The sequence below is a fragment of the Galeopterus variegatus genome, unplaced genomic scaffold (assembly GCF_000696425.1).
Source record: "Galeopterus variegatus unplaced genomic scaffold, G_variegatus-3.0.2 Scaffold2052, whole genome shotgun sequence".
Taxonomy (NCBI): Eukaryota; Metazoa; Chordata; class Mammalia; order Dermoptera; family Cynocephalidae; genus Galeopterus; species Galeopterus variegatus.
The window spans coordinates 151346-171626 of NW_007728163.1; the positions used below are offsets into that span (position 1 = coordinate 151346).

Genomic DNA, 20281 nt, shown 5'->3' on the forward strand with positions numbered 1-20281 from the left:
AGAAGGATTATACAATGATTATCCAATTATTACAGTTAATGTAAAATATCATATATGGCAAATTAAAACTAGATACTATTTTTATCCATGAGACTAGGAATCATATGGGGAAATGGTTCTTTGTAGAGTAGTTTGGCTCTGACAATTGTAAATAAATATATACTTTGATCAGGTAGTTCTTTTAAGAATACCTAGTGTAATACTGACCCCATGTGCACAAAGATATACATACAGGGATATTCTTTATGGTATTGTTTGTATGAGTGAAAATTTGGAAGTACTTTAAAAAAGTAAAACAACTTTCTCTCTACATTATAGATATCACTCAGCATAATGATAGAAGTTCTGTAAGGATACACAATAGTGTATAGATCCATAATACACAATAGTGGCTTCGAGTGGGCTGGGAATGGTGATCCAGGTGTGTTTGTATGAAATGGAACTTTCCTTTTACATGTTTCTGAAATGTTTGAATTTTTAACAATGATCATGTATTACTTTTATAACACATTTTAAAAACATGCAAGGGAGGATAAATCTAGACAAAAGTATACTAAAATGGTAATACTTATATTAGGGTGGTGAGATTATGGATGACTCTTTTCCCAAATTTATATAATAAAGTTATAAAAAAGAAATACAAATCATTCAGGATGTAATTGCAAAAGATTGCTTTACGCTTTTGATGTGTTATAAGATTTTTCTCACTGCAGTGTTTAACTAAGAATGTTGTATCAGAATTAAGTAAACCTACCATTTTGAGTTTAGGCATTGCTCTTGTAGGTGGACCTTCAATCCTGCTGTTCTCACTAAAGCAAACATTGTCCGAAGTGGAGATGCTGCTCAAGGTGCAGAAGGAGGCACCTCCCAGTTTCAAGTGGGTGATCTTGTACAAGTTTGTTATGATCTGGAAAGAATTAAACTTCTACAAAGAGGACATGGTGAATGGGCTGAAGCGATGCTTCCGGTAAGTGTATATAAAATAGTTTTGGTTAGGAATTGCTTATGTAGTTTTTAAAAGTAAATTAATTTTAGAAACTAAATTGGCATACACCTTCTTAGAATTGTACTCTCCATTGGCATATTGTGCTTTTTGTTTTCTACTTTATTCCTGTTAAATTAGCCTGGGAAAGTCCAGAAAGGGATACATTTTAATATTTTTTTTTTGATAGAGCTGTTAGTAGACAATGTAATGTGGTGTAAGGCAGCAGCAGCTTTTCTGATACATAACCCTAGAGTGAGATAGGTATGTGCTCATCCAGTCTCTAGCAGTGCTGACCACTGCAGCTTTCCTGACTTGGGGCCTGGTCTCTAAAACTTAAGAATGTGAAAGAGCAACTCAAAATATGTGCCTTCGGAGAGTAGCTTTGCTCCCAGAAGGACTACAGTTTAACTTTTTATCCATTCATTCAGTACATTTTTCATCAAATGTTCAGGAACAACAAAAACATTTGTTTTGCCCTCTCTTCATCTATCCTTTTCTCTCCTCATATGTCCCTTGTTTTTTTCCTTCTGTCCTTGGCTGCTTCCTCCTGTTACCACCCATGATGCCTTGTTCTGTATACCATCCCCCTCACTATGTCTTCCTGTTCAGTGCTCTTCTTTGCTCACTTCCCTCTCCTCTCTCTTCCATTCTCAGCTCCTGTCCTGTCTGTCTCCGTGTTCCAGTCCCATTGAGTGCCCCCACCCTGTCCTGTGTACCTCTTAGTATCCTATCGTCTCCACCCTGCTCTGTTGTCTAGCCCCTCTCTCTTGGCCAACACCTTCTTCTCTTCCTCTCCAGCCCTAACTCTTGTCCCATCTAGCTCTCTCCCATCCTGTCCAGTCCCTCTTTGTCCTCCCTGTTCTCTCCCTCCATTAGTTTATCCATTGTTCCTGCCTTACTCCTTCAGCAGATATTTTAGTACGTAAAATGTGCCTGTTAGGCTTCAGGGTTACAATAGTGAGCAAAACAGAAAAATAAAAAATCTCTGTTGTTATGACGCTTTCATTCAAAGACATGTCATATTTTGTAACTACCGCACAGACATACATATATGTATACACACATACGCAGATCCAAGCTCTGTTTGTCTTAGCAATATTGCAAGTAGGTGATGGTATTGCATTCTTATTTCAAAGGAAATTAGAACTAAGTTTCTGAACTGGTGTTTCAAACCCAGATCTGTCTGTCTTCAAAGCCTAAGTACTCTTTCTGCCATATTAAACTATTATATAAACAAAACCTCCAGATAATTTCTAGAGGGAAATTCTGGGATTCCAGTAGTGATGGTGTAGATTTTGAATCGTCTCAAATCTTCTTCATAAAAACAAGCAACAGATTAGCATAACCAAAAAAGTCACAAGCATCTATAATAAGCTAGGTTACAGAATGGCCTGTTAAACCCTAAAATATGAATAAGTAGAGGTAAACCACTGACAGTTACTGGGTCTGCATCTGTATGGCAGCAGAGAGAATTAAAGGGCATCTGATGGACTTGAGAACAGGAGAACTCCAAGACAGCTAAAGAATACTTGTTGGCTAGCGTGGTACACTAATGTCATAACAGCAGCTGAACCTGAGAGAGCTCTTGCATATTCCAATTTGGAGAGAGAGCAATAGGTCCATGCTAAAGTCTGAAGGAATTGGTCAGCCTGGACCTATACACTCTCAAAACTAACCAGCTAAAGTCTCCATTCCAAGGCAGATACTCACTTCGAGAATAAAGTGCTAGGAATAGAAACAAAACTGAGTAGGACAGAGACAATAGGGGCAGAGGGAAGAGTAGCTCCAGATAAAACTTGGAAGGGATCAAATCTTCATTCACAGTTATTATTGAAAAAGAATAAGGAATAGAATAAATTCTCTTTAGACAATGAAAATATACCAGAAGGATATGCACAGAAACTGATAAAAAACTAAAATCTCATATCTCAAAATGAGTTAAAAGACTTTAAAAAAATGATGAGACTTAAGATTTTACTTAAAGAATTAAATAAATCATAATTAGAAATGATGTGATAGAACTCAGGAAAGAATTAAAAAGAAGAAACAAGGTCATTTCAGAAATAAAAACTAAGCTGGAAGGAACACAGAGCAGGTAAATACCACAGGTAATGCCTAAAGAGAAATAGAAGGTAAAAAGCAGGAAAATTTTTAAAATCAAAAAGATGAAAAGTAAGTATTCCAGGGAAAGTAAAAAATGTGGAATATTCAATATATGTATATTAGGTAGTCTTGCTAAAAGGAAAAACAAGACACAAAGAAATGGAATGAAACAAATACTAAAGTTGTAAATTCCAGGAAAATTTTCCTGAAATTAAAAAAAAAGGATTTGAAGCTGAATGTTGAAGGGATCTATTGTATGTCTGGTAAAACTGACCCAGAACAACAAACACTGAGCCATATTCTGGTAAACAACTGAATCTTCAAGAAGAGAAAAAATTCTTTGGGTATCCAGGAAAAAAGACCAAATTATGGGCTTAAAGGAAAGAAAATTATTTTGCTCTTAAGAAAGAAATGTGATCTCAGTGTTTTATGCCAGAAAACAATGAAATAACATTTAAGATTCTCAAGGAAAGAATATGTAAGGTAAAGATTTTATGTAAAACCAAACCGACTTTCAAGTGTAAAGGCTACAAACTGCTATGAATAGAATTCAGGGAATTTTGTTCCCCTGAGCCCTTTCTATGTAATCTACTAGAAAATGAGTTTCAGACAACCAAAATGATTCGAGTGCTGTCCACTGAGGGACTGGTGGTGATTAGGAAGTATGTATTTATTTGTCGAGCTAAGATTAAATGATGTTATAAAGGAAAGAGGAATGATTATATGCTCTAGCAATATAAAGTATAGCTGTCAAAAGTGGGTTAGGAGTAGAGAGAGCATATGAAAAGCTTAATAAGCTGTTGTCTTTTAGTTATTATATTAACTGGGACTAAATACTATTATTTTAGATCAAAATAATAGTATTAAGGGAGAGAGAAAGTAAGGGTAAGACACACGAAGGACTAATTTCAATATTACACATGCTTTTTTTTTTTTTTTTTTTCCTTTTTGTCTTTTTTCGTGTCCGGCAACGGATCGCAACCCTCAGTGTCGTGCCCGCACCGGACCGGGACCGGCAACGGGATCGCAACCCTCGGTGCCGCGCCCGCACCTCGCTCAGCCAGTGAGCGGGAACCGGTCTGCATGTGGGATCCGAACCCTAGACGGGAGCGCCGCTGCGCTCCCAAGCGGCGCACTGCAGCACCGGGCCGGCCCACATGCTTTTTTTTTTAAAAGAGGGAATAAGGATATACATAAAAAGGTATTAGTGTAATTTTGTTAGGACAATACAAACTTTATATTAAAAAGCAAACAGTGGAAGGATAAACTGTGAAGTTAAAAATTGTTACATATATGAAGAGGAAATATGATATAGGGGCAAGGGTAGAAGGGAGATGTCTTTGAATATGTCTTGATTTATAGATTTGATTTGAAACCATGTACATATTTTATACAATTGTAAAACAAAATTATATTTAAAAAGGAGACTCCTAATAGTAGAAAATAAAACTAAATGTGTGTTTCCTGTTGGCATATCCATACAGAGAGGAAATTCCAAGTGATTATTAAACATAGTAATTTGTCTTTATATCCTTATAGGAGGAATAAACCCTAAGGAACTGCATGGGAAAAAAATATTTAACGATTTCAGAAATCTTATTTTACCATCGTAGTGTTGATGGTGTTAGTCTAAGATTGTTGTTTATGGTAAAAAAACAAATGAGTGCTTAGGTGATAATTCTTACTCTGCTATCCCCAATGACCTTGAGAACCATAATTATCAGAATGGGAAAAGGATATACAGATGTAATATAGAACAGGTGAAGTAAAGACCCTCCTGTCAAATTTGAATTGGAAGAGTGTTTGAAATCATGATTTATTTTTTCTTTAAAAACAAAACAAAAAATGCCCCCAACAAAAAAAACCTTTTTCCTACTTCTATCCATTAAAAGATCTAGAAACAGCAGCCATTCTAGTAATAATAACCAAACTTGTGCCTAGGTTATGGGTTTTTTTTTTTTTTTCCTTTTTGTCTTTTTTACTGACCGGTAACGGGATCGCAACCCTTGGTGTCGCTCCCGTACCGGGGATTGGCAACGGGATTGCAACCCTCGGTGTTGCGCCCGCACTGCGCTCAGCGGGAACCGGTCTCCACATGGGATCCGAACCCTCAGCAGGAGCGCCGCTGTGCTCCCAAGCGGCGCACTCTCCAGTGCGCCACCGGGCCGGCCCTAGGTTATGGTTTTGAAACAGCCTTTCTCTCAGTAAAGACCCTAGACTGTTTGGAGAAATGGCTAATTCTAGCTCTTTGGCAAAAAGTGAACAAGATGAGCATCATACCAGATAACAAGGAAGCTATTAAAGATTTCTAGATTTCTGTGTTAAAAGGATCTAGCAGTCAACTTGAAAGGCTTTTCAGTGATCAGATGCAGCAGAAAGATGAGCTTATTAAACTATACCAGTTAGCAAAATTCAGATTGTGAGAAACCTCACAGGACAAATAACCCTGTTTCCACAACAAATAATTTACAAAGAAAAAAATATGTATGAACTTTATTTGAATTAAGCAAGCTAAAAAAAAAATTGATTATTTATGAGGCAATTGGAAATTTGAACACTGGTATTTTTTTTTTCATGTCCGGCAACGGATCACAACCCTCAGTGTCGCGCCCGTACCGGACCGGGCCCAGTAATGGGATCGCAACCCTCGGTGTTGCACCCGCACCTCGCTCAGCCAGTGAGCGGGAACTGGTCTGTATGTGGGATCCGAACCCTCGGTGAGAGTGCCGCCGCGCTCCCAAGCGGCGCACTGTAGCAGTGCGCCACCGGGCCGGCCCGAACACTGGTATTTTGTGATATAGAATTATTGATAACTTTGGGAAAGTTGATAATAAATAGTATTGTAGATATGTTTAAAAAAGAGTTCTTATTATTTTTTTTTTAACCGGTAAGGGGATCTTAACCCTTGGCTTGGTGTTGTCAGCACCACACTCACCCAGTGAGCGAACCGGCCATTCCTATATAGGGATCCGAACCCATGGCCTTGGTGTTATCAGCACCACACTCGCCCGAGTGAGCCACGGGCCAGCCCCTAAAAAAGAGTTCTTATTGTTTAGAGGTACACACTGAAATAATATAGGAAGGGAGAATGGATAGGGGAATAGATGAAACAAGATTAGTCATGAGCTGATAATTGTTGCAACAGATGGGTACATGAGGAGTCAATATAATATTGTCTACTTTTGTATGTGGTAGAAATTTTCCATAATAAAAAGTTAGGAGGGAAAAACAAAGAATGTAGCCTCACAGAGTGTGAGATGATGGTTGGAAATTCCAGGTGGAAATGTCTAAGGAGAGGTTAAAAATTAGAATTAGGGTGTGTGTGTGTGCTGTAAACAGGACTAGAAAAGTTTTTTGGTTTTTTTTTTTTTTTTTGGAAAGGTGATAGTTGTCAAAGTTGATTGAATTTTTAAGGAAGAAGAGTAAAAACTAAGGAATAAAATTTGGGAAAAATGAACAGCTTTAGGGATCTGAGGAAGGAAAAGGAGTTGGTCAGTGGAGAAATTGAAGGAACTGGCAGAAAGACTAGACTGTCATCTGGAAATCAAGGAAATAGTTTCAAGAAGCTGGGGTCAGATATGGAGAAGTCAAAGGAGAAAACATTCAAGGACAATCTCTCCTCTATGTTAGGAAGTAGTCAAATATTATTGCTCTTCTTCACCAATTTTCCAGTATTGTTATTTGGGATTTTGACCTAGGTTTGAAATGGAGCTAATAGTAGCATTGGTACTTCAGGATCATATGTTTTAGGTGAGTCAATATGTATAAAGCTCTTAGAACAGTATCTGCTGCATGTTAAGAGCTGTTGCTGCTGATTGTGGTCTGTACCTGACTACCCTTCATATTCCATGTGTTTAATGTGCGTGTTATGTCTGTACTCACTTCTGTTTTGGAATCGGGTGATTGCAGAAAGGATGTAACATAGATATAAGCTGGAGCCCTTTTTGGCTTAAGTGGTGTTTTTAAGAAATCAGATTTTCTTATTTTAGGCTGTATTGATGATGGATTTTGTACTACTTGACTTGCAAGTTCTTAAGAAGTATCTTATGAGATTAAAAAAGGAGGGTTGTATATCAAAACATTTTTATGAACAAGATAGACTTTATCATGATTTATCTTTTATATTCTCATAGGGGTATAGAAGTTTGTTTTATTAAAAATTTTAAAAGATATTATTTTAAGTTCGTAACTAGTAACCCATTTGAATATGGTTGTCCTTTAAAGGTTTTTTCATCAAGAACAAGTAGAATTAATACTTAAGCATATAAAAACTGGAAATTGCTTTTATGGCATATACTTTAGACTTGGAAACGTGAATTTAATTTTTTTTTTTAAGACTTTAGGTAAAGTTGGCCGAGTACAACAGATTTATTCAGACAGTGATTAATTGCTTTTATGGCATATACTTTAGACTTGGAAACGTGAATTTAATTTTTTTTTTAAGACTTTAGGTAAAGTTGGCCGAGTACAACAGATTTATTCAGACAGTGATTTAAAGGTGGAAGTTTGTGGAACATCTTGGACATATAATCCAGCAGCAGTTTCCAAGGTGGCATCTGCAGGATCAGCCATTAGCAATGCATCTGGTGGTATGTTTTGTATTGTGTTTCTTTAAGAGTAATATGGTTTATATTGGAACCATTGCTAATTCTCCAATTCTCATATACAGATAATGTTGTACAGATAATGTTGAAAGCTTGGCTTTCTCCCAGATTACGTAGCCTCAACTTGACCACCTTTTAAACTTTAGTGAAAGGTTCTTCTTTTTCTTTTTTCATGTGATGAACAACCTTTATTCTGGCCAACGTGTTCCCTGGAAAAGTTCCATAAATATGTGCTTTTTCTTGGGTATATCAGGGCCTTCTCTAATCAAATCTGAGATACCTGAAATTCAACATTCTGCTCTTTAGTCAGAACTTTTGTTTTCTGTCAAAGAACCATCACTTTCTTAGACTGCTTTATTTGTTCTTTATTTCAACATTATTGCTCGCAGATGGCTTTCTTCCTGGATGTTTTTACATATCAGCTATCTATTTTTTCTCTTACCATTTAATGAGAGTTATTAAACATGCCACAATGAGTAGAAAAATATATTAAATTGTGAATATGTTGGGTGCTTGGGTAGACTTATTCCCAAAGTCTTTTCCTTTTGTGCTCTAGCTTTATGTATGTACTCAGTTCATTCTGCAGCATATTACAAGTTACTATATGTATATTGTTGTCATCCAGAAAAAAAGATAGAACTGTAACTGTAAATGGTAAGAAACAAATTAAACATTAGGTGACCTCCAATTTTATTTTTGTACTGCTTTTTACAGCTTTTTATGTCTTTTCTTTCCTGCTGTAATTTGCTAGTGTGCTTAAAAAGTTTAAATCAGGTAGTGTTTATTTTTAACTGAGATTAGATGGCATCACAATAGGCTGACTACACACAAAGTAACAGAATGAAGAATGGTTAATGTCCTACTCTGAAATAATGTGGACTTGGCCCACTTCGTGATTTCTCTGCTTTCCAATAACTACTCCAAGAATTGAGGAGTAGAACTTGTTTCCTTCTGTATTGATTGATTCCATTTTTTTTTTTTCTTGGTGGCTGGCTGGAAAAGGGGTTGAACCCTGGACCTTGGTGTTATCAGCACCACACCCCTACCAACTGAGCTAACAGGCCAGCCTGATCTGTTGAATTGTTCTAAGGTCTGTAGTGTTGAGCTCTGAGAGTCACTGTGGTATGCTTAAAACCTGAAAGGAAGTTTCTATCATTGTGGTACTCCCATCTTAGTGTGTTCATTCCTGACATCTTTGCTCTAACTTCTAAATCTTGAATTATTATTAATATGTAACTCTGCTTTTCTAAAATTATAACTTGAAATACATGAATTGGAGAAAACTTGGAATATTTATGGGCTTGAATTTACATTTATTTAAAAATTTTTTAAAATAGTTTTTTAAAGCAAATGGGCTTGAATTTAATGCAGCTTGGTATAGTAGTGATTGTAACTTGCATGGGTAATAATCTGTAGCATAGTACAAAAAGTAACATTAATGATAGAAATAATAAAATAGGAAAAGAGTATAGAAATATAGGTAATACTTGTCTCTTATAGTTAAGGTTTGAGATCCTCCTATATTAGCAGCTTTATTTGATGCTTTACAGAAAGACTGTCACAACTCCTGAAGAAATTATTTGAAACCCAAGAATCTGGTGACCTCAATGAAGAATTAGTTAAGGCTGCTGCCAATGGAGATGTTGCTAAAGTGGAAGATTTGCTAAAAAGACCAGATGTGGATGTGAGCATTTTAAAAATTATTTTGAAGCATACACAAAAATGGAGTAGTAGAATGATCCTTGCACTCAACTATTAAGATTATGCCACATTGCTTGAATAATTATTAAGATTTTGCCACATGTTTCGTTTATTTTTTCTTTATTCTTTTTCTGAGGTATTTTAAAGCAGACACCAGACATCATTCTTTCTGTGTGTATTTCTAAAAACTATCAACATTTTCTTATTTAACATTATGACCTTTTTTTATGATTGACAAAACTTACATTTATGTTTTTAAGTGGTTAAGTGTCCTTTTTGGAAACTCCTTTTTTTTTCTTGTGTAAATATCATTTTATGACATCTTTTAAATATATTTTAGTAAATTTTATAAGCAATTTTTTGTCCCTCTTTTCAAAACATTTAATCTAAACTTTTTCCCCTCTCTACTATGAAAGTGGACTATTTCACAGTTTGTAATGCAGATAAATTAGAAGTCATGTATTTTGTAGCTCTTCATAGGTTATATTGTAGTATTGTCATTCATCCAAGCCATATTATCGGTGGGCCATTTTGATTCTAGCTTTGTCATTGTAGTTTGACTTTGCCATTGGTACTATGCTGGCATCAGTATTTAGGTTCAGGGTCAACCAAGTGATTGTGGTTGGAGGCAGTTTGAATCATCCTTACTGTGTTGTAAGGACTTTTGTTGCCATACCTTTGTATGTTTATTTTTAAGTATGCTAGAGAGTGTGAAGAAGATCATATCTATAATTATAAGGTATTAATGTCTTATTCTCCCTATAAGCTCATGTGACATTTTATCTTTATTAGAGAGATCAATTGCAGCAACACAGCATAGTGATTTCTTGATTGGTTGTGAAATATGTCACAAATAATTTGTTACAGATATTGAAGTACCAAATATTTTTTGTGTTTGAAAGGTAGAGACTTCCTTTATATTCAGTCAAGCAGATTTACATTTTATTATACTTAATTTTTCTTTAATTGCTAATTTTTTTAAGTTATTTTTTTAACAGTGTCATACATACTAAAAATTTAGAGGGAAAAATATTTCTGTAAGGTTTGCTATGAAAAACAACATCCCCTCTTTCTCATGCCTATTTTCCCATTCTTCAGAGGCAACTATTCTTAGCTTTTTTAGCTGATATCCTTCATATTTACCTCCACATCTTCCAGTAGCATACTTCTATTGTTATTTCTTGATTTTCTTTTTTGTTGTTATTGTTGTTGTTGTTTTTTTTTCTTTTTTTGCCAGAACCTGAACCCTAAACTTTGTTGTTATAACACTGTGCTCTAAGCAACTGAGTCAAGTAAGAGTTATTTTTTGATATCTCACTGTAGAAGGTGAGAATTCAGCTTTCTTTCACCACATCTAGCCCACCCCCACCAGACACACTCATACACTCTTTCCAGCTTCTTCATGTGGTTATGTTGTATTGTAAATTTGTTTAGATTAGTGCTAATTCTGCATGTTCTGTAAATGACATTCATATCTGAGCTTCGGAGTGTACTAGATTGTATTTGCCTACACAATTTTTTGTTTTTATTGAAATTCATAATTGTCCTTTAAAAAATAAGGTATAATTTCCATAAAGTAAGATATGTGGGTCAGTCAGTTCTGACCAATGCATACACCTTTGTTGTCTATACCCCTAATAAGATGTAGAACATTTCATTCATTCTGAAAAGTTCACTGTGGTCTTTCCTAGTTTCTGTTAACCCCACACATGGTTTTTAAATTCTTTCATCTTTTGGTAATCTACATTCTTATAATTAATTCCTCCCTGAACTCCTCTCTAATTGTCTAATCTTGGAAGACACGTAGGCATATCAGATATGTAATCATTTCATCTTCTGGGAGAAATTTCTTTCAGTGCCTTCTGACATGCTCCATCTGGATAGGTTGCCCTCTACATTTGATGCCCATTTGGACTGTCTTCTTATCCATCATCTTGAGGGTTCCCTTCCTCTCCCTCCTTTGTTGAATTTCTTGTTTTCTGTATCCTCTGTCTTTGCATTTCCACATTTGCTGTCTCTGGTGAAGTATAGTTTTTCATAGCTTCTGAGAAAAAATGTCTGGAAAATATTTACTTATATATTTACTTATTTGGCTGCTGGCTGGTACAGGGATCTGAACCCCTTACCTTGGTGTTTGTTAGTAGCACACTCTAACAACTGAGTCAACTGTCCAGCCTGTGGAGTAGATCTTTAATGTCTGAAAAAAATGTTTTTTTTACCTCACAATTAAGTCTTAAGTGGGAGTAGAATTCTAGGTTAGAGATAATTTTCCTTCAGAATAAGTGCTGTTGAGAAAACAAAAGCCATTCTGATTCTCGATCCTACATGTGAGCCTCTTTTTCTCTAAAGCATGAGCATCTGTGTGTCAGTGGATCTCTTTTCATCTATTGCTTTGCACATTTAACCTTTTTAATATGGAAATAATGGCTTTCATATCTGGAAATTTTCTTTAATGATTTCATTGGTGACTTTTTCTTCTGTTTTTTCTGATTCTGGACTATTCTTTGAATGTTCTTAATTTTTCCTATCTTTTATCTCCCTCATCCCATTTCTGAAAGTTTCCTTAATTTTTCAGCCCTTCTTTTGAGGTTTTCATTATTCCATCAGTTTTGAATTTCAACTTTTTTGGTTGTCCTTTTCACATTCCTTTTTATGGTATCAGGTTGGTATTTAAAGGATGTGATATTATCTCCTTCTTCACTAAGTATATTAGTGGTATTTATTTTTTTCTTTTTACATTTTTCTTGTCCCTGCTTAGCTTTTGTCTCTTCTGAGTTAATTTTTTTGTTTGTTTTGATCTCTGTTTTTCAAGTCAGAGGCCTCAGATGTTTGGTGATCTTTGGTTGTCTCTTCATCCGTAACAGTGAACTGCAAAAAGGCTTGTTTGGAAGCTCTTGTGTCTGAGTGGCTTTGTCAACTCTGGACTTCCCTGTAGAGTGATCTGGTTGGCTGTTTCCTTGGGTTTCTCCTGGCATCTATCGGTTGTTAGGTCTTTTCTCTTGGGCTGTTCTGTCTCCCCAGAGAGGTCTCTTGATTCTACTGGATGGAGGGTATAAACATGGCTGCCAGCTTTATGAATACTGTTTAAGGGAAGAAGGCCGGGGGTCTCAGGATTCAGCATTGTAAAAATTTACATAAAACTTCTGTTTTTAGTGCTGTGCCCTCCCTTAACAGTGCCTGGTTTCTGTAGACTGGAGATGCTACAGTTTCCAAAAAATAAACTTTCAGGTTTCTGTTAGTTTAAGAGTGGAGCTGTAGCTCAGCTGTGCAGTGTGGAGGGATTCAGGGATCTATATGCTTTTTAAAACCAATGCTTTTGTGTTTAGCCCTCACCTCCACATTTATCCCCACTTCCAGAAGTTTTCAGTTATCAGTTCTGAGTTCTTTGGGGTTCGTTGGTGAAGGGGATGCTTCTAGATTTTTCTCATGGCAGGCTTAGGTCTGCTTTATTTGGTCTACTTAGTTCTCCTTGTTTGTTCATCTACTTTCCAGCTTTCTGTGTACATGAGTGTGTGTAGGTCTGTGTTTGAGCATGTTTCTGTGTGTGTTCTGTTTTCTTTCTAGGTCTGATTATCCTTGTGGGTTGAGACTTTAAAGAAAAACAATTTTAGGGCCGGCCGGTGGCGCACTGCTACAGTGCGCCGCTTGGGAGTGCGGCGGCGCTCCCGCCGAGGGTTCGGATCCCACATACAGACCGGCCGCTCACTGGCTGAGCGTGGTGCGGACGCAACACCGAGGGTTGCGATCCCGTTGCCGGTCCCGGTCTGGTACGGGCGCGCCACTGAGGGTTGCGATCCGTTGCCGGACATGAAAAAAAGACAAAAAGGAAAAAAAAAAAAGAAAAACAATTTTAGGGCCGGCCGGTGGCGCACTGCTACAGTGCGCCGCTTGGGAGTGCGGCGGCGCTCCCGCCGAGGGTTCGGATCCCACATACAGACCGGCCGCTCACTGGCTGAGCGTGGTGCGGACGCAACACCGAGGGTTGCGATCCCGTTGCCGGTCCCGGTCTGGTACGGGCGCGCCACTGAGGGTTGCGATCCGTTGCCGGACATGAAAAAAAGACAAAAAGGAAAAAAAAAAAAAGAAAAACAATTTTAGTTAAGATGTCAGAAAGTAATGAGAATAAATGCAATTTATCCTTTAATTAAAGAACACTAATATATGAAGGATATGGTTTTTAAAAAATCTCATAATACTGAAAAACAATGGTCTCTTGCCATCTTCCACCTCTTTTAATGGAATTTTTTTCGTTTTAGTTTTCCTATTTTCTTAGCATCCTCCTATGATTTTTACATGAAAAGTATGAAGTCTCTTCAAAATGTTCATGGAAAGATTTGTATTATCTTTAGTTGTCTTTTTCTACAAACTTTTTGAAGTACCTTTGTATTTCCACAAAATTTTCTTTTTTTTCTCTTCATTTGTTTCTTCCAGAGTCATTTCTTTCTTTCGAATTATTTTATTTTGTCTTTTTTTGTGTTTGAGGTCTTCCTCAAATCTCTGACCTTGGTTGTCCATTTACTTGCTGAATAAAACATTAAAAAGCTCATTAGTGTTCTCTTTCCTGGACAGAACTTGTTGACTAACTTTACATCATGGTGACTGGTCTGTACTCTCCGGTTATACAGTTGTTCAGGGTGAGAAACCTCCTTTTTTTTGTCTAGGGACTACATGCAGGCAGCTAATACTCTGTCCTTGAGTTCAAGGAGTGGGCCTGAAGCGTGGCTGTTGCACATGAGACTTACAACCGGGGCCCCTTTCGTTAGCCCTCTTATGTGCTTGCATTTGTAGGCTGGGTTACCTTGTGCTCTTTAGGCTTTGGCTTCCTCTTTCCTGTAAAGTCAATTTACATTTTTCCATCTGTTTTCTCTCTTTAAAAAATGTGTTCCTTTCTCTTTTCTGATGTTAGTTTGCCTTTTCTCTTTGTCTTTATGGATTTTTCCATTTTAAATTCTTTTACTGTCATTTTAGTGTAGTATCAGTAGGGATAGGATATAAACATGTGGCCAGGCTACCATCTTCAACCATCTTTTGTGGTTTTATAGATGTAAGTGAAGGACAGAACTAAGGAATTGCACTTGACCTTGGGTATGTCCATGGGTAAATTATGCATGTACACAACATCTGAAGTGAAGGAAACGTTGGAAATCACTGCTTTATAATGTAATAGTTGTATACAGCTACTTTGCTAACTCATTTATGTGTCCTTCATGGTAGATTACCTATAGTTGGTATTCGGTATATTTGTCAAATTAAATTTATTTGTACTGAGGCAGCCAATACCTTTTCTAAAAGTTTTCCATTCACCTTGGTGCTTTTTTCGTTGAACCACGGACTCGGAGATTTAATAATCCCAAAAGAAGTATATATACAAAACTAATTTAATTTTCTTCTCTCCCTTCCTTCTTCTTTCCCTTTCTTTTGTCTTTCAGATTAACAGGTTAGCTGAACAGTTTTTTCATGTCTCTTTGAATAATGAAACTTTTGTTTTTTTTAAAAAAACTTTGCCTTTCTTCTCTACATTAAAGAATTTCTGGTGATCTGTGCTACAATATATGGAATACCAGTTTAAATTATTCTCGTAGAGTCATACAGTGTACTAGATTTAAGCCTATACTATCTGTATATATTGGCTCTTTCTGATTTGTTCATCTTTTTTTTTTTTAAATTTAGGTGAATGGGCAATGTGCTGGCCACACAGCTATGCAAGCTGCTAGTCAGAATGGACATGTTGACATTTTGAAGTTACTTTTGAAGCAAAATGTGGATGTAGAAGCAGAGGTAACTAAACTAAGCTTGAAAAATATTTTCAGTAAAAATTAATGTCCTAGAAATAATATTTCTATACCATGAGGTGATTGTTTTCATTCTTGAAATTTAATATTCACTTAAGGCTGTTCTGATTGAAAATAGAAACTTGGCAGAAGAAAACTTAAAGCATTTCCTGTTTTTCTGTGATCCCTCAATATTGTAGGAATAGCCCTAGGTGAAGATAGGAGTTGAATTTCTTGCTAATGTGGTAGAACCACCATGCTGTTGGGAGGCTTAGTTGGGTTCTCCCAGAATCGTACTAGGGAAGTTTAGGGAAGGGGAATATAGATCATCTGGGTAAAGGTCTTTCTTGATCTTTGACACTAAGAGGCTTTTCTTAGTTTTTTCGTTTTGTCATAACTGAATTAGCATGTGTTTAGTATTGTTTCTTGACCTTCATGTGGATCTTTGAAGAGTTTACAGTCCATGCATATCACTATATCTGTGTATATATGCTTACTTTTATTTTTTAATTTTTTGCAGTTGGCCGGTATGGGGAGCTTAATTTAATTTAGAGTATATTCAAGTATTTAGTATCAGTGGAGTCTCAGTTGGGAATCTTTATGTGTGGTCTGAAGGATGGCTTGTTTTGTCTTAGTTAACTAGATATGTATTACTAAACATGTATTAGAATTACATTTGTTTTAGTCTAGTGCAAGATTATTTAGAGTAACCTAAATTCTAGGAAATTTAGATGAGGCAGAATGTTGCAGTTTTGTCCAAAAGGTACTCTCATCTATGGGCGCTTAATAAAGACTTGCATTGCTGAGGGCTAATTGGTGGATCAGTCTGTTTTTACTAATTAAAGATTTTCAAAAGACATATATGAAAAGGGAAGTCTTTTCTAGACTTACACGTTACTTTTTTCTCTAATTGTATATATTTTCAGTTGTTGGACAGTTGCTGAAAAGCTTGGATATTTTAGGGGTAAATAAATCATCTTTGATGTTGGAATTTTCTGTTGCCTAGAAAGAACTTGAATTTTAGATTAGCACATTAAACATAATGAATTATACGATAGTTTTATTACTGTAACATCTTTGTGAATGAAATTATATAATTTGAATTTGCTTTTGTGGTAGTGTTTTTTAAGTTATATCTTTCTTGATTGTGAATTTAGGAACTCAATGTGTGTTATAGTTTTTTTTGGTAATAAAATAAAGGCTTAAGTTGATGTTAGTTTTTGTAACGGAAGGCAATTACTTAATTTTGTTATTGTTTTAGTTTGATTTGGGGGATGGAATGAAATTCCCTTAGTTGAATATCTAATTTTTTTTTTTTTTCCTTTTTTGTCTTTTTTACTGACCGGTAACGGGATCGCAACCCTCGGTGTTGCACCTGTACCGGGGACCGGCAACGGGATCGCAACCCTCGGTGTTGCACCCGCACCGCGCTCAGCCAGTGAGCGGGAACCGGTCTCCACATGGGATCTGAACCCTCGGCGGGAGCGCCGCCGCGCTCCCAAGCGGCGCACTCTCCAGTGCGCCACCGGGCCGGCCCGAATATCTAATTTTTTAATTTAATGATTCTAGAAACTGCAATAGATAGCAGCAACAACTAAAAAACCAAAGCCCTTCTGGTTTTAGATAGTAAGGCGAGAGGCTGAAAAATCAAATTTCTTTTTGCTTAAGTTTTTAAAAAATATACTTTGTGATTCAGAATTTAATCACTGATCTGGCATCATGAGACTATCCATATATTTTTGTGTCTGGAGATGTTTTTTTTTTTTTTTTTCCTTTTTTTGTCTTTTTTACTGACCGGTAACGGGATCGCAACCCTTGGTGTTGTGCCCGCACTGCGCTCAGCCAGTGAGCGGGAACCGGTCTCCACATGGGATCAGAACCCTCAGCGGGAGCGCCGCCCACTCCCAAGTGGCGCATTCTCCAGTGCGCCACCGGGCCGGCCCTGGAGATTTTTGTTCATATGAGAGGCTGTGCAAAATGTGTGTACACTCTGGATATGGGAATGAAGTTGGCACTGTTTTTCAAGAGTAGATTGTCTTTAGTTTTTTCCTTAATTGAACTCTAATAACCATGGTAAGATTGGAGTTGGAGTGAGACTCAGTAGGCTAGGTATTTGTGAGTAACTTACCTTTCAGTTTGCAAACTATGTCTGTTAACTAGAGCAGTGAGGAGCTGGGGACTTTAACATACTGCTTGTTTGGATTTCAGTTCTGTGCATTTTCTGTTTTAAAAACCATTGTAGGCAGATGTAATTTGTAGAAGTGTGAAAAAGAAATATTTACACATTAGGTTAAATTAATGGCAGTTTTCCAATAGGTAAAGTAAAAACTACATGTAAAAACTGGGCTAAAATATAAATACAACTCATGCCCAAAGACTAAAACAAAAAGTCATCGAGGTCTCATTTTTGTAGGATATAAGAATTAAAGTCATCTATTAAACAGCAGTATAGTTTGTTTAAAACAGTGATTCTCAACTAGGGGCATTTTTGTCCCACAGTGGACATTTGGAAATGTCTGGAGACATCTCTGATTGTTACAACTGGGTGGGTTGGGGGTACCACTGACATCTAGAGGGTAGAAGCTAAGGATGCTGCTAAACATCCCCGTAGTGCTCACAACAGCTCTCATAACAAAGAACTATCTGGCCTTAATTGTCAGTAGTGCCTAAGGTGAGAAAATAGTTAATTTTGGAAAGGTACTTAAATTTGTGATTCATTTGTTAGCTTGTTTTTATTTTTATTTTATTTTTTTGGCATCTAGCTGGTATGGGGATCTGAACCTTTGACCTTGATGTTGCAACACCATGCTCTAACCAACTGACTTACTGGGCAGCCCTGCTAGCTTGTTTTTAAAATGATTTGTTTTCATTGACTTTTTTATTATTGGAAATTTTAAACATTTACAGTAGCAGAGACAATAATATAATGAAATCCATGTACCCATCGCCCCATTTCAATTATTATTCATGCCAGTTTTGTTTTATCTATACCCCTTACCTCCCATTCCCTCCCCTGAATTATGTTGAAGTAGATCCAGGTATCATATTATTTCATCAGTAAATATTTTGGTATGCATGCTAAAAGAAAAGGGCTTTTAAAAAAACATTATCATGCCTTTAGCACACCTAAAAACACTAATAATTAACATTGATTTTAAAAAATCTAATTTTACTAAACGTTTTGGGGTTAGCTGAAGAATAAAGAAAATGTATTTTTGTTTTCTAGTTATCTCATTCTGTAGCCTTTCATTTTTTTCATCTCTGTTAGGAAATGGGCTCAAGATAGTGTGGATCAGGGGTCTGCAAACCTCAGCCCTCCGGCCTGATCCAGCCCTCCATCTGTATTGTAAAGTATTATTGGAACCCAGCATACCCATTCATTTATGTGTTGTCTGTGGCTCCTTATTTTTGTGACAGCTGCAGAGTTAAGTAGCTGTGTAGTTTTTTTTTTTTTTCCTGTCTTTTCTCGTGTCCGGCAATGGATTGCAACCCTCAGTGTCGCACCCGTACCGGACTGGGACCGGCAACGGGATCGCAGCCCTCGGCGTTGCGCCCGCACCTCGTTCAGCCAGTGAGCGGGAACCGGTCTGTATGTGGGATCCGAACCCTCGGCGGGAGCGCCACCGCACTCTCAAGCAGCGCACTGTAGCAGTGCGCCACCGGGCCAGCCCCAGCTGTGTAGTTTTGATAAGAGACCATATGGTCTGCAAACCTAAAATATTTACTTTCTGGCCCTTCACAGAGAAATTTGCTGGCCCCTAGTATGGATAACTATTGCAGATATTTTAGTTGATTTTAAGCTGTTATCAAAATTGTTTGGTACACATCATACCTTTGGAATACATGAAAAGATTACTTTTTTTCTTATTTCTTTTTCTTAGGGAAAACTCAGAGCTATTTTGGAAAGTTGGTTATCTTCCATGTATGACCTACTGAGTACAGTAGGATTGCATTCTGTTTCCTCCTTAATGTGTGGGTAAAGACATCAAGGACTGTGAGATCTTAGGTATGTTGATATAGGTGAGCTCATTTTGGATCTGCCAGCGACTAAGTATTTTTTTCCCCAGTGATGAGGTGTGATAATAACCGTGTGGAGGTTTGGATGAAGGACCAATTTTTTTTTTATTGAATCATAATTGATCATACATATTTTGGGGGTTCATTGTTAATGTATGATGATCAAATCAATATTATTAGCATATATATTACAAATCATATTTATTCTTTGTGCCCCTTATCCAATCTCTCCCTACTCCCCTCTCCCTCCCGCCTCTCACCTTTGATAACCCTAGATTTCTTTTCTTCTTCTGAAAGGGTAATGGTTACTCTGTTGATTTGTTGCCTACATGATCTGTCCAATGCTGAGAGGTGTGTTCAGGTCTCCCACTATTATTGTAGAGCAGATGCTTCTTCTGTCACTCTGGAATGGGTTTTGTGGAAAGAGACATCCTGTTCTTTTCTCTGGTGTCTACTGGTGGCTCTCCTTGTGTCAGTGCGCTCAAGTGGCTAGCGGGCCATCTGCATGGTGGTTGTGGCATCTAGCTGCTTTTGCGGCAGCTGTGGCTATTATGATGGCTGTGGGAGGCCACCTACCTGGAAGTGGTGTTTTTGGTGGTAGGAGGGGTTAGTCCCTGGCTGCAGACCTCAGGACCCCGGCCAGGCCCCATGGCAGCAGCCACATGCCTGGTTGCAGGAGGATGGAGGACCAATTTTAAAAAATGTTTCATTTATGATAAGTTTTCAAACACATACAAAAATGTGCTTAAGTTATCAGGAAACTTGAAGTGCTTTTATCATTAAAGTCTATTGAAAATTGCTTTCAAGGGAGAGTATTAATAATATGGAACAATTCTAGACTTTGTTAGATAACCCAAGTTTTAATTATTCTTGCTATCTAAAGTGATATTAAGCAAAAAGTTTAATAGGGATAGGCTTTAGTTCCCTCTTCTATGCTAATAACTTAAAGGATTGGGGTGTAGAGTAAGGGAAATAATTGACACCATTTACAGTATACAGTATCTTGTGGATTTAAAGTGTTATTGGGCCGGCCCGGTGGCGCACTGCTACAGTGCGCCGCTTGGGAGTGTGGCGGCGCTCCCGCCGAGGGTTCGGATCCC

At 37.2% G+C, this 20281-nt stretch overlaps 1 protein-coding gene across 1 annotated transcript in view; it reads left to right on the forward strand.

Moving 5' to 3' along the window:
- Positions 1 to 20281, forward strand: part of MIB1 (mindbomb E3 ubiquitin protein ligase 1) — a 131511-nt gene that overhangs the window by 54926 nt on the left and 56304 nt on the right. The window contains exons 7-10 of the mRNA XM_008580255.1: positions 784 to 967; positions 7533 to 7677; positions 9243 to 9376; positions 15064 to 15171. Coding sequence (XP_008578477.1) covers positions 784 to 967; positions 7533 to 7677; positions 9243 to 9376; positions 15064 to 15171 — 571 coding nt within the window. The remainder of the gene's footprint in view (positions 1 to 783; positions 968 to 7532; positions 7678 to 9242; positions 9377 to 15063; positions 15172 to 20281) is intronic.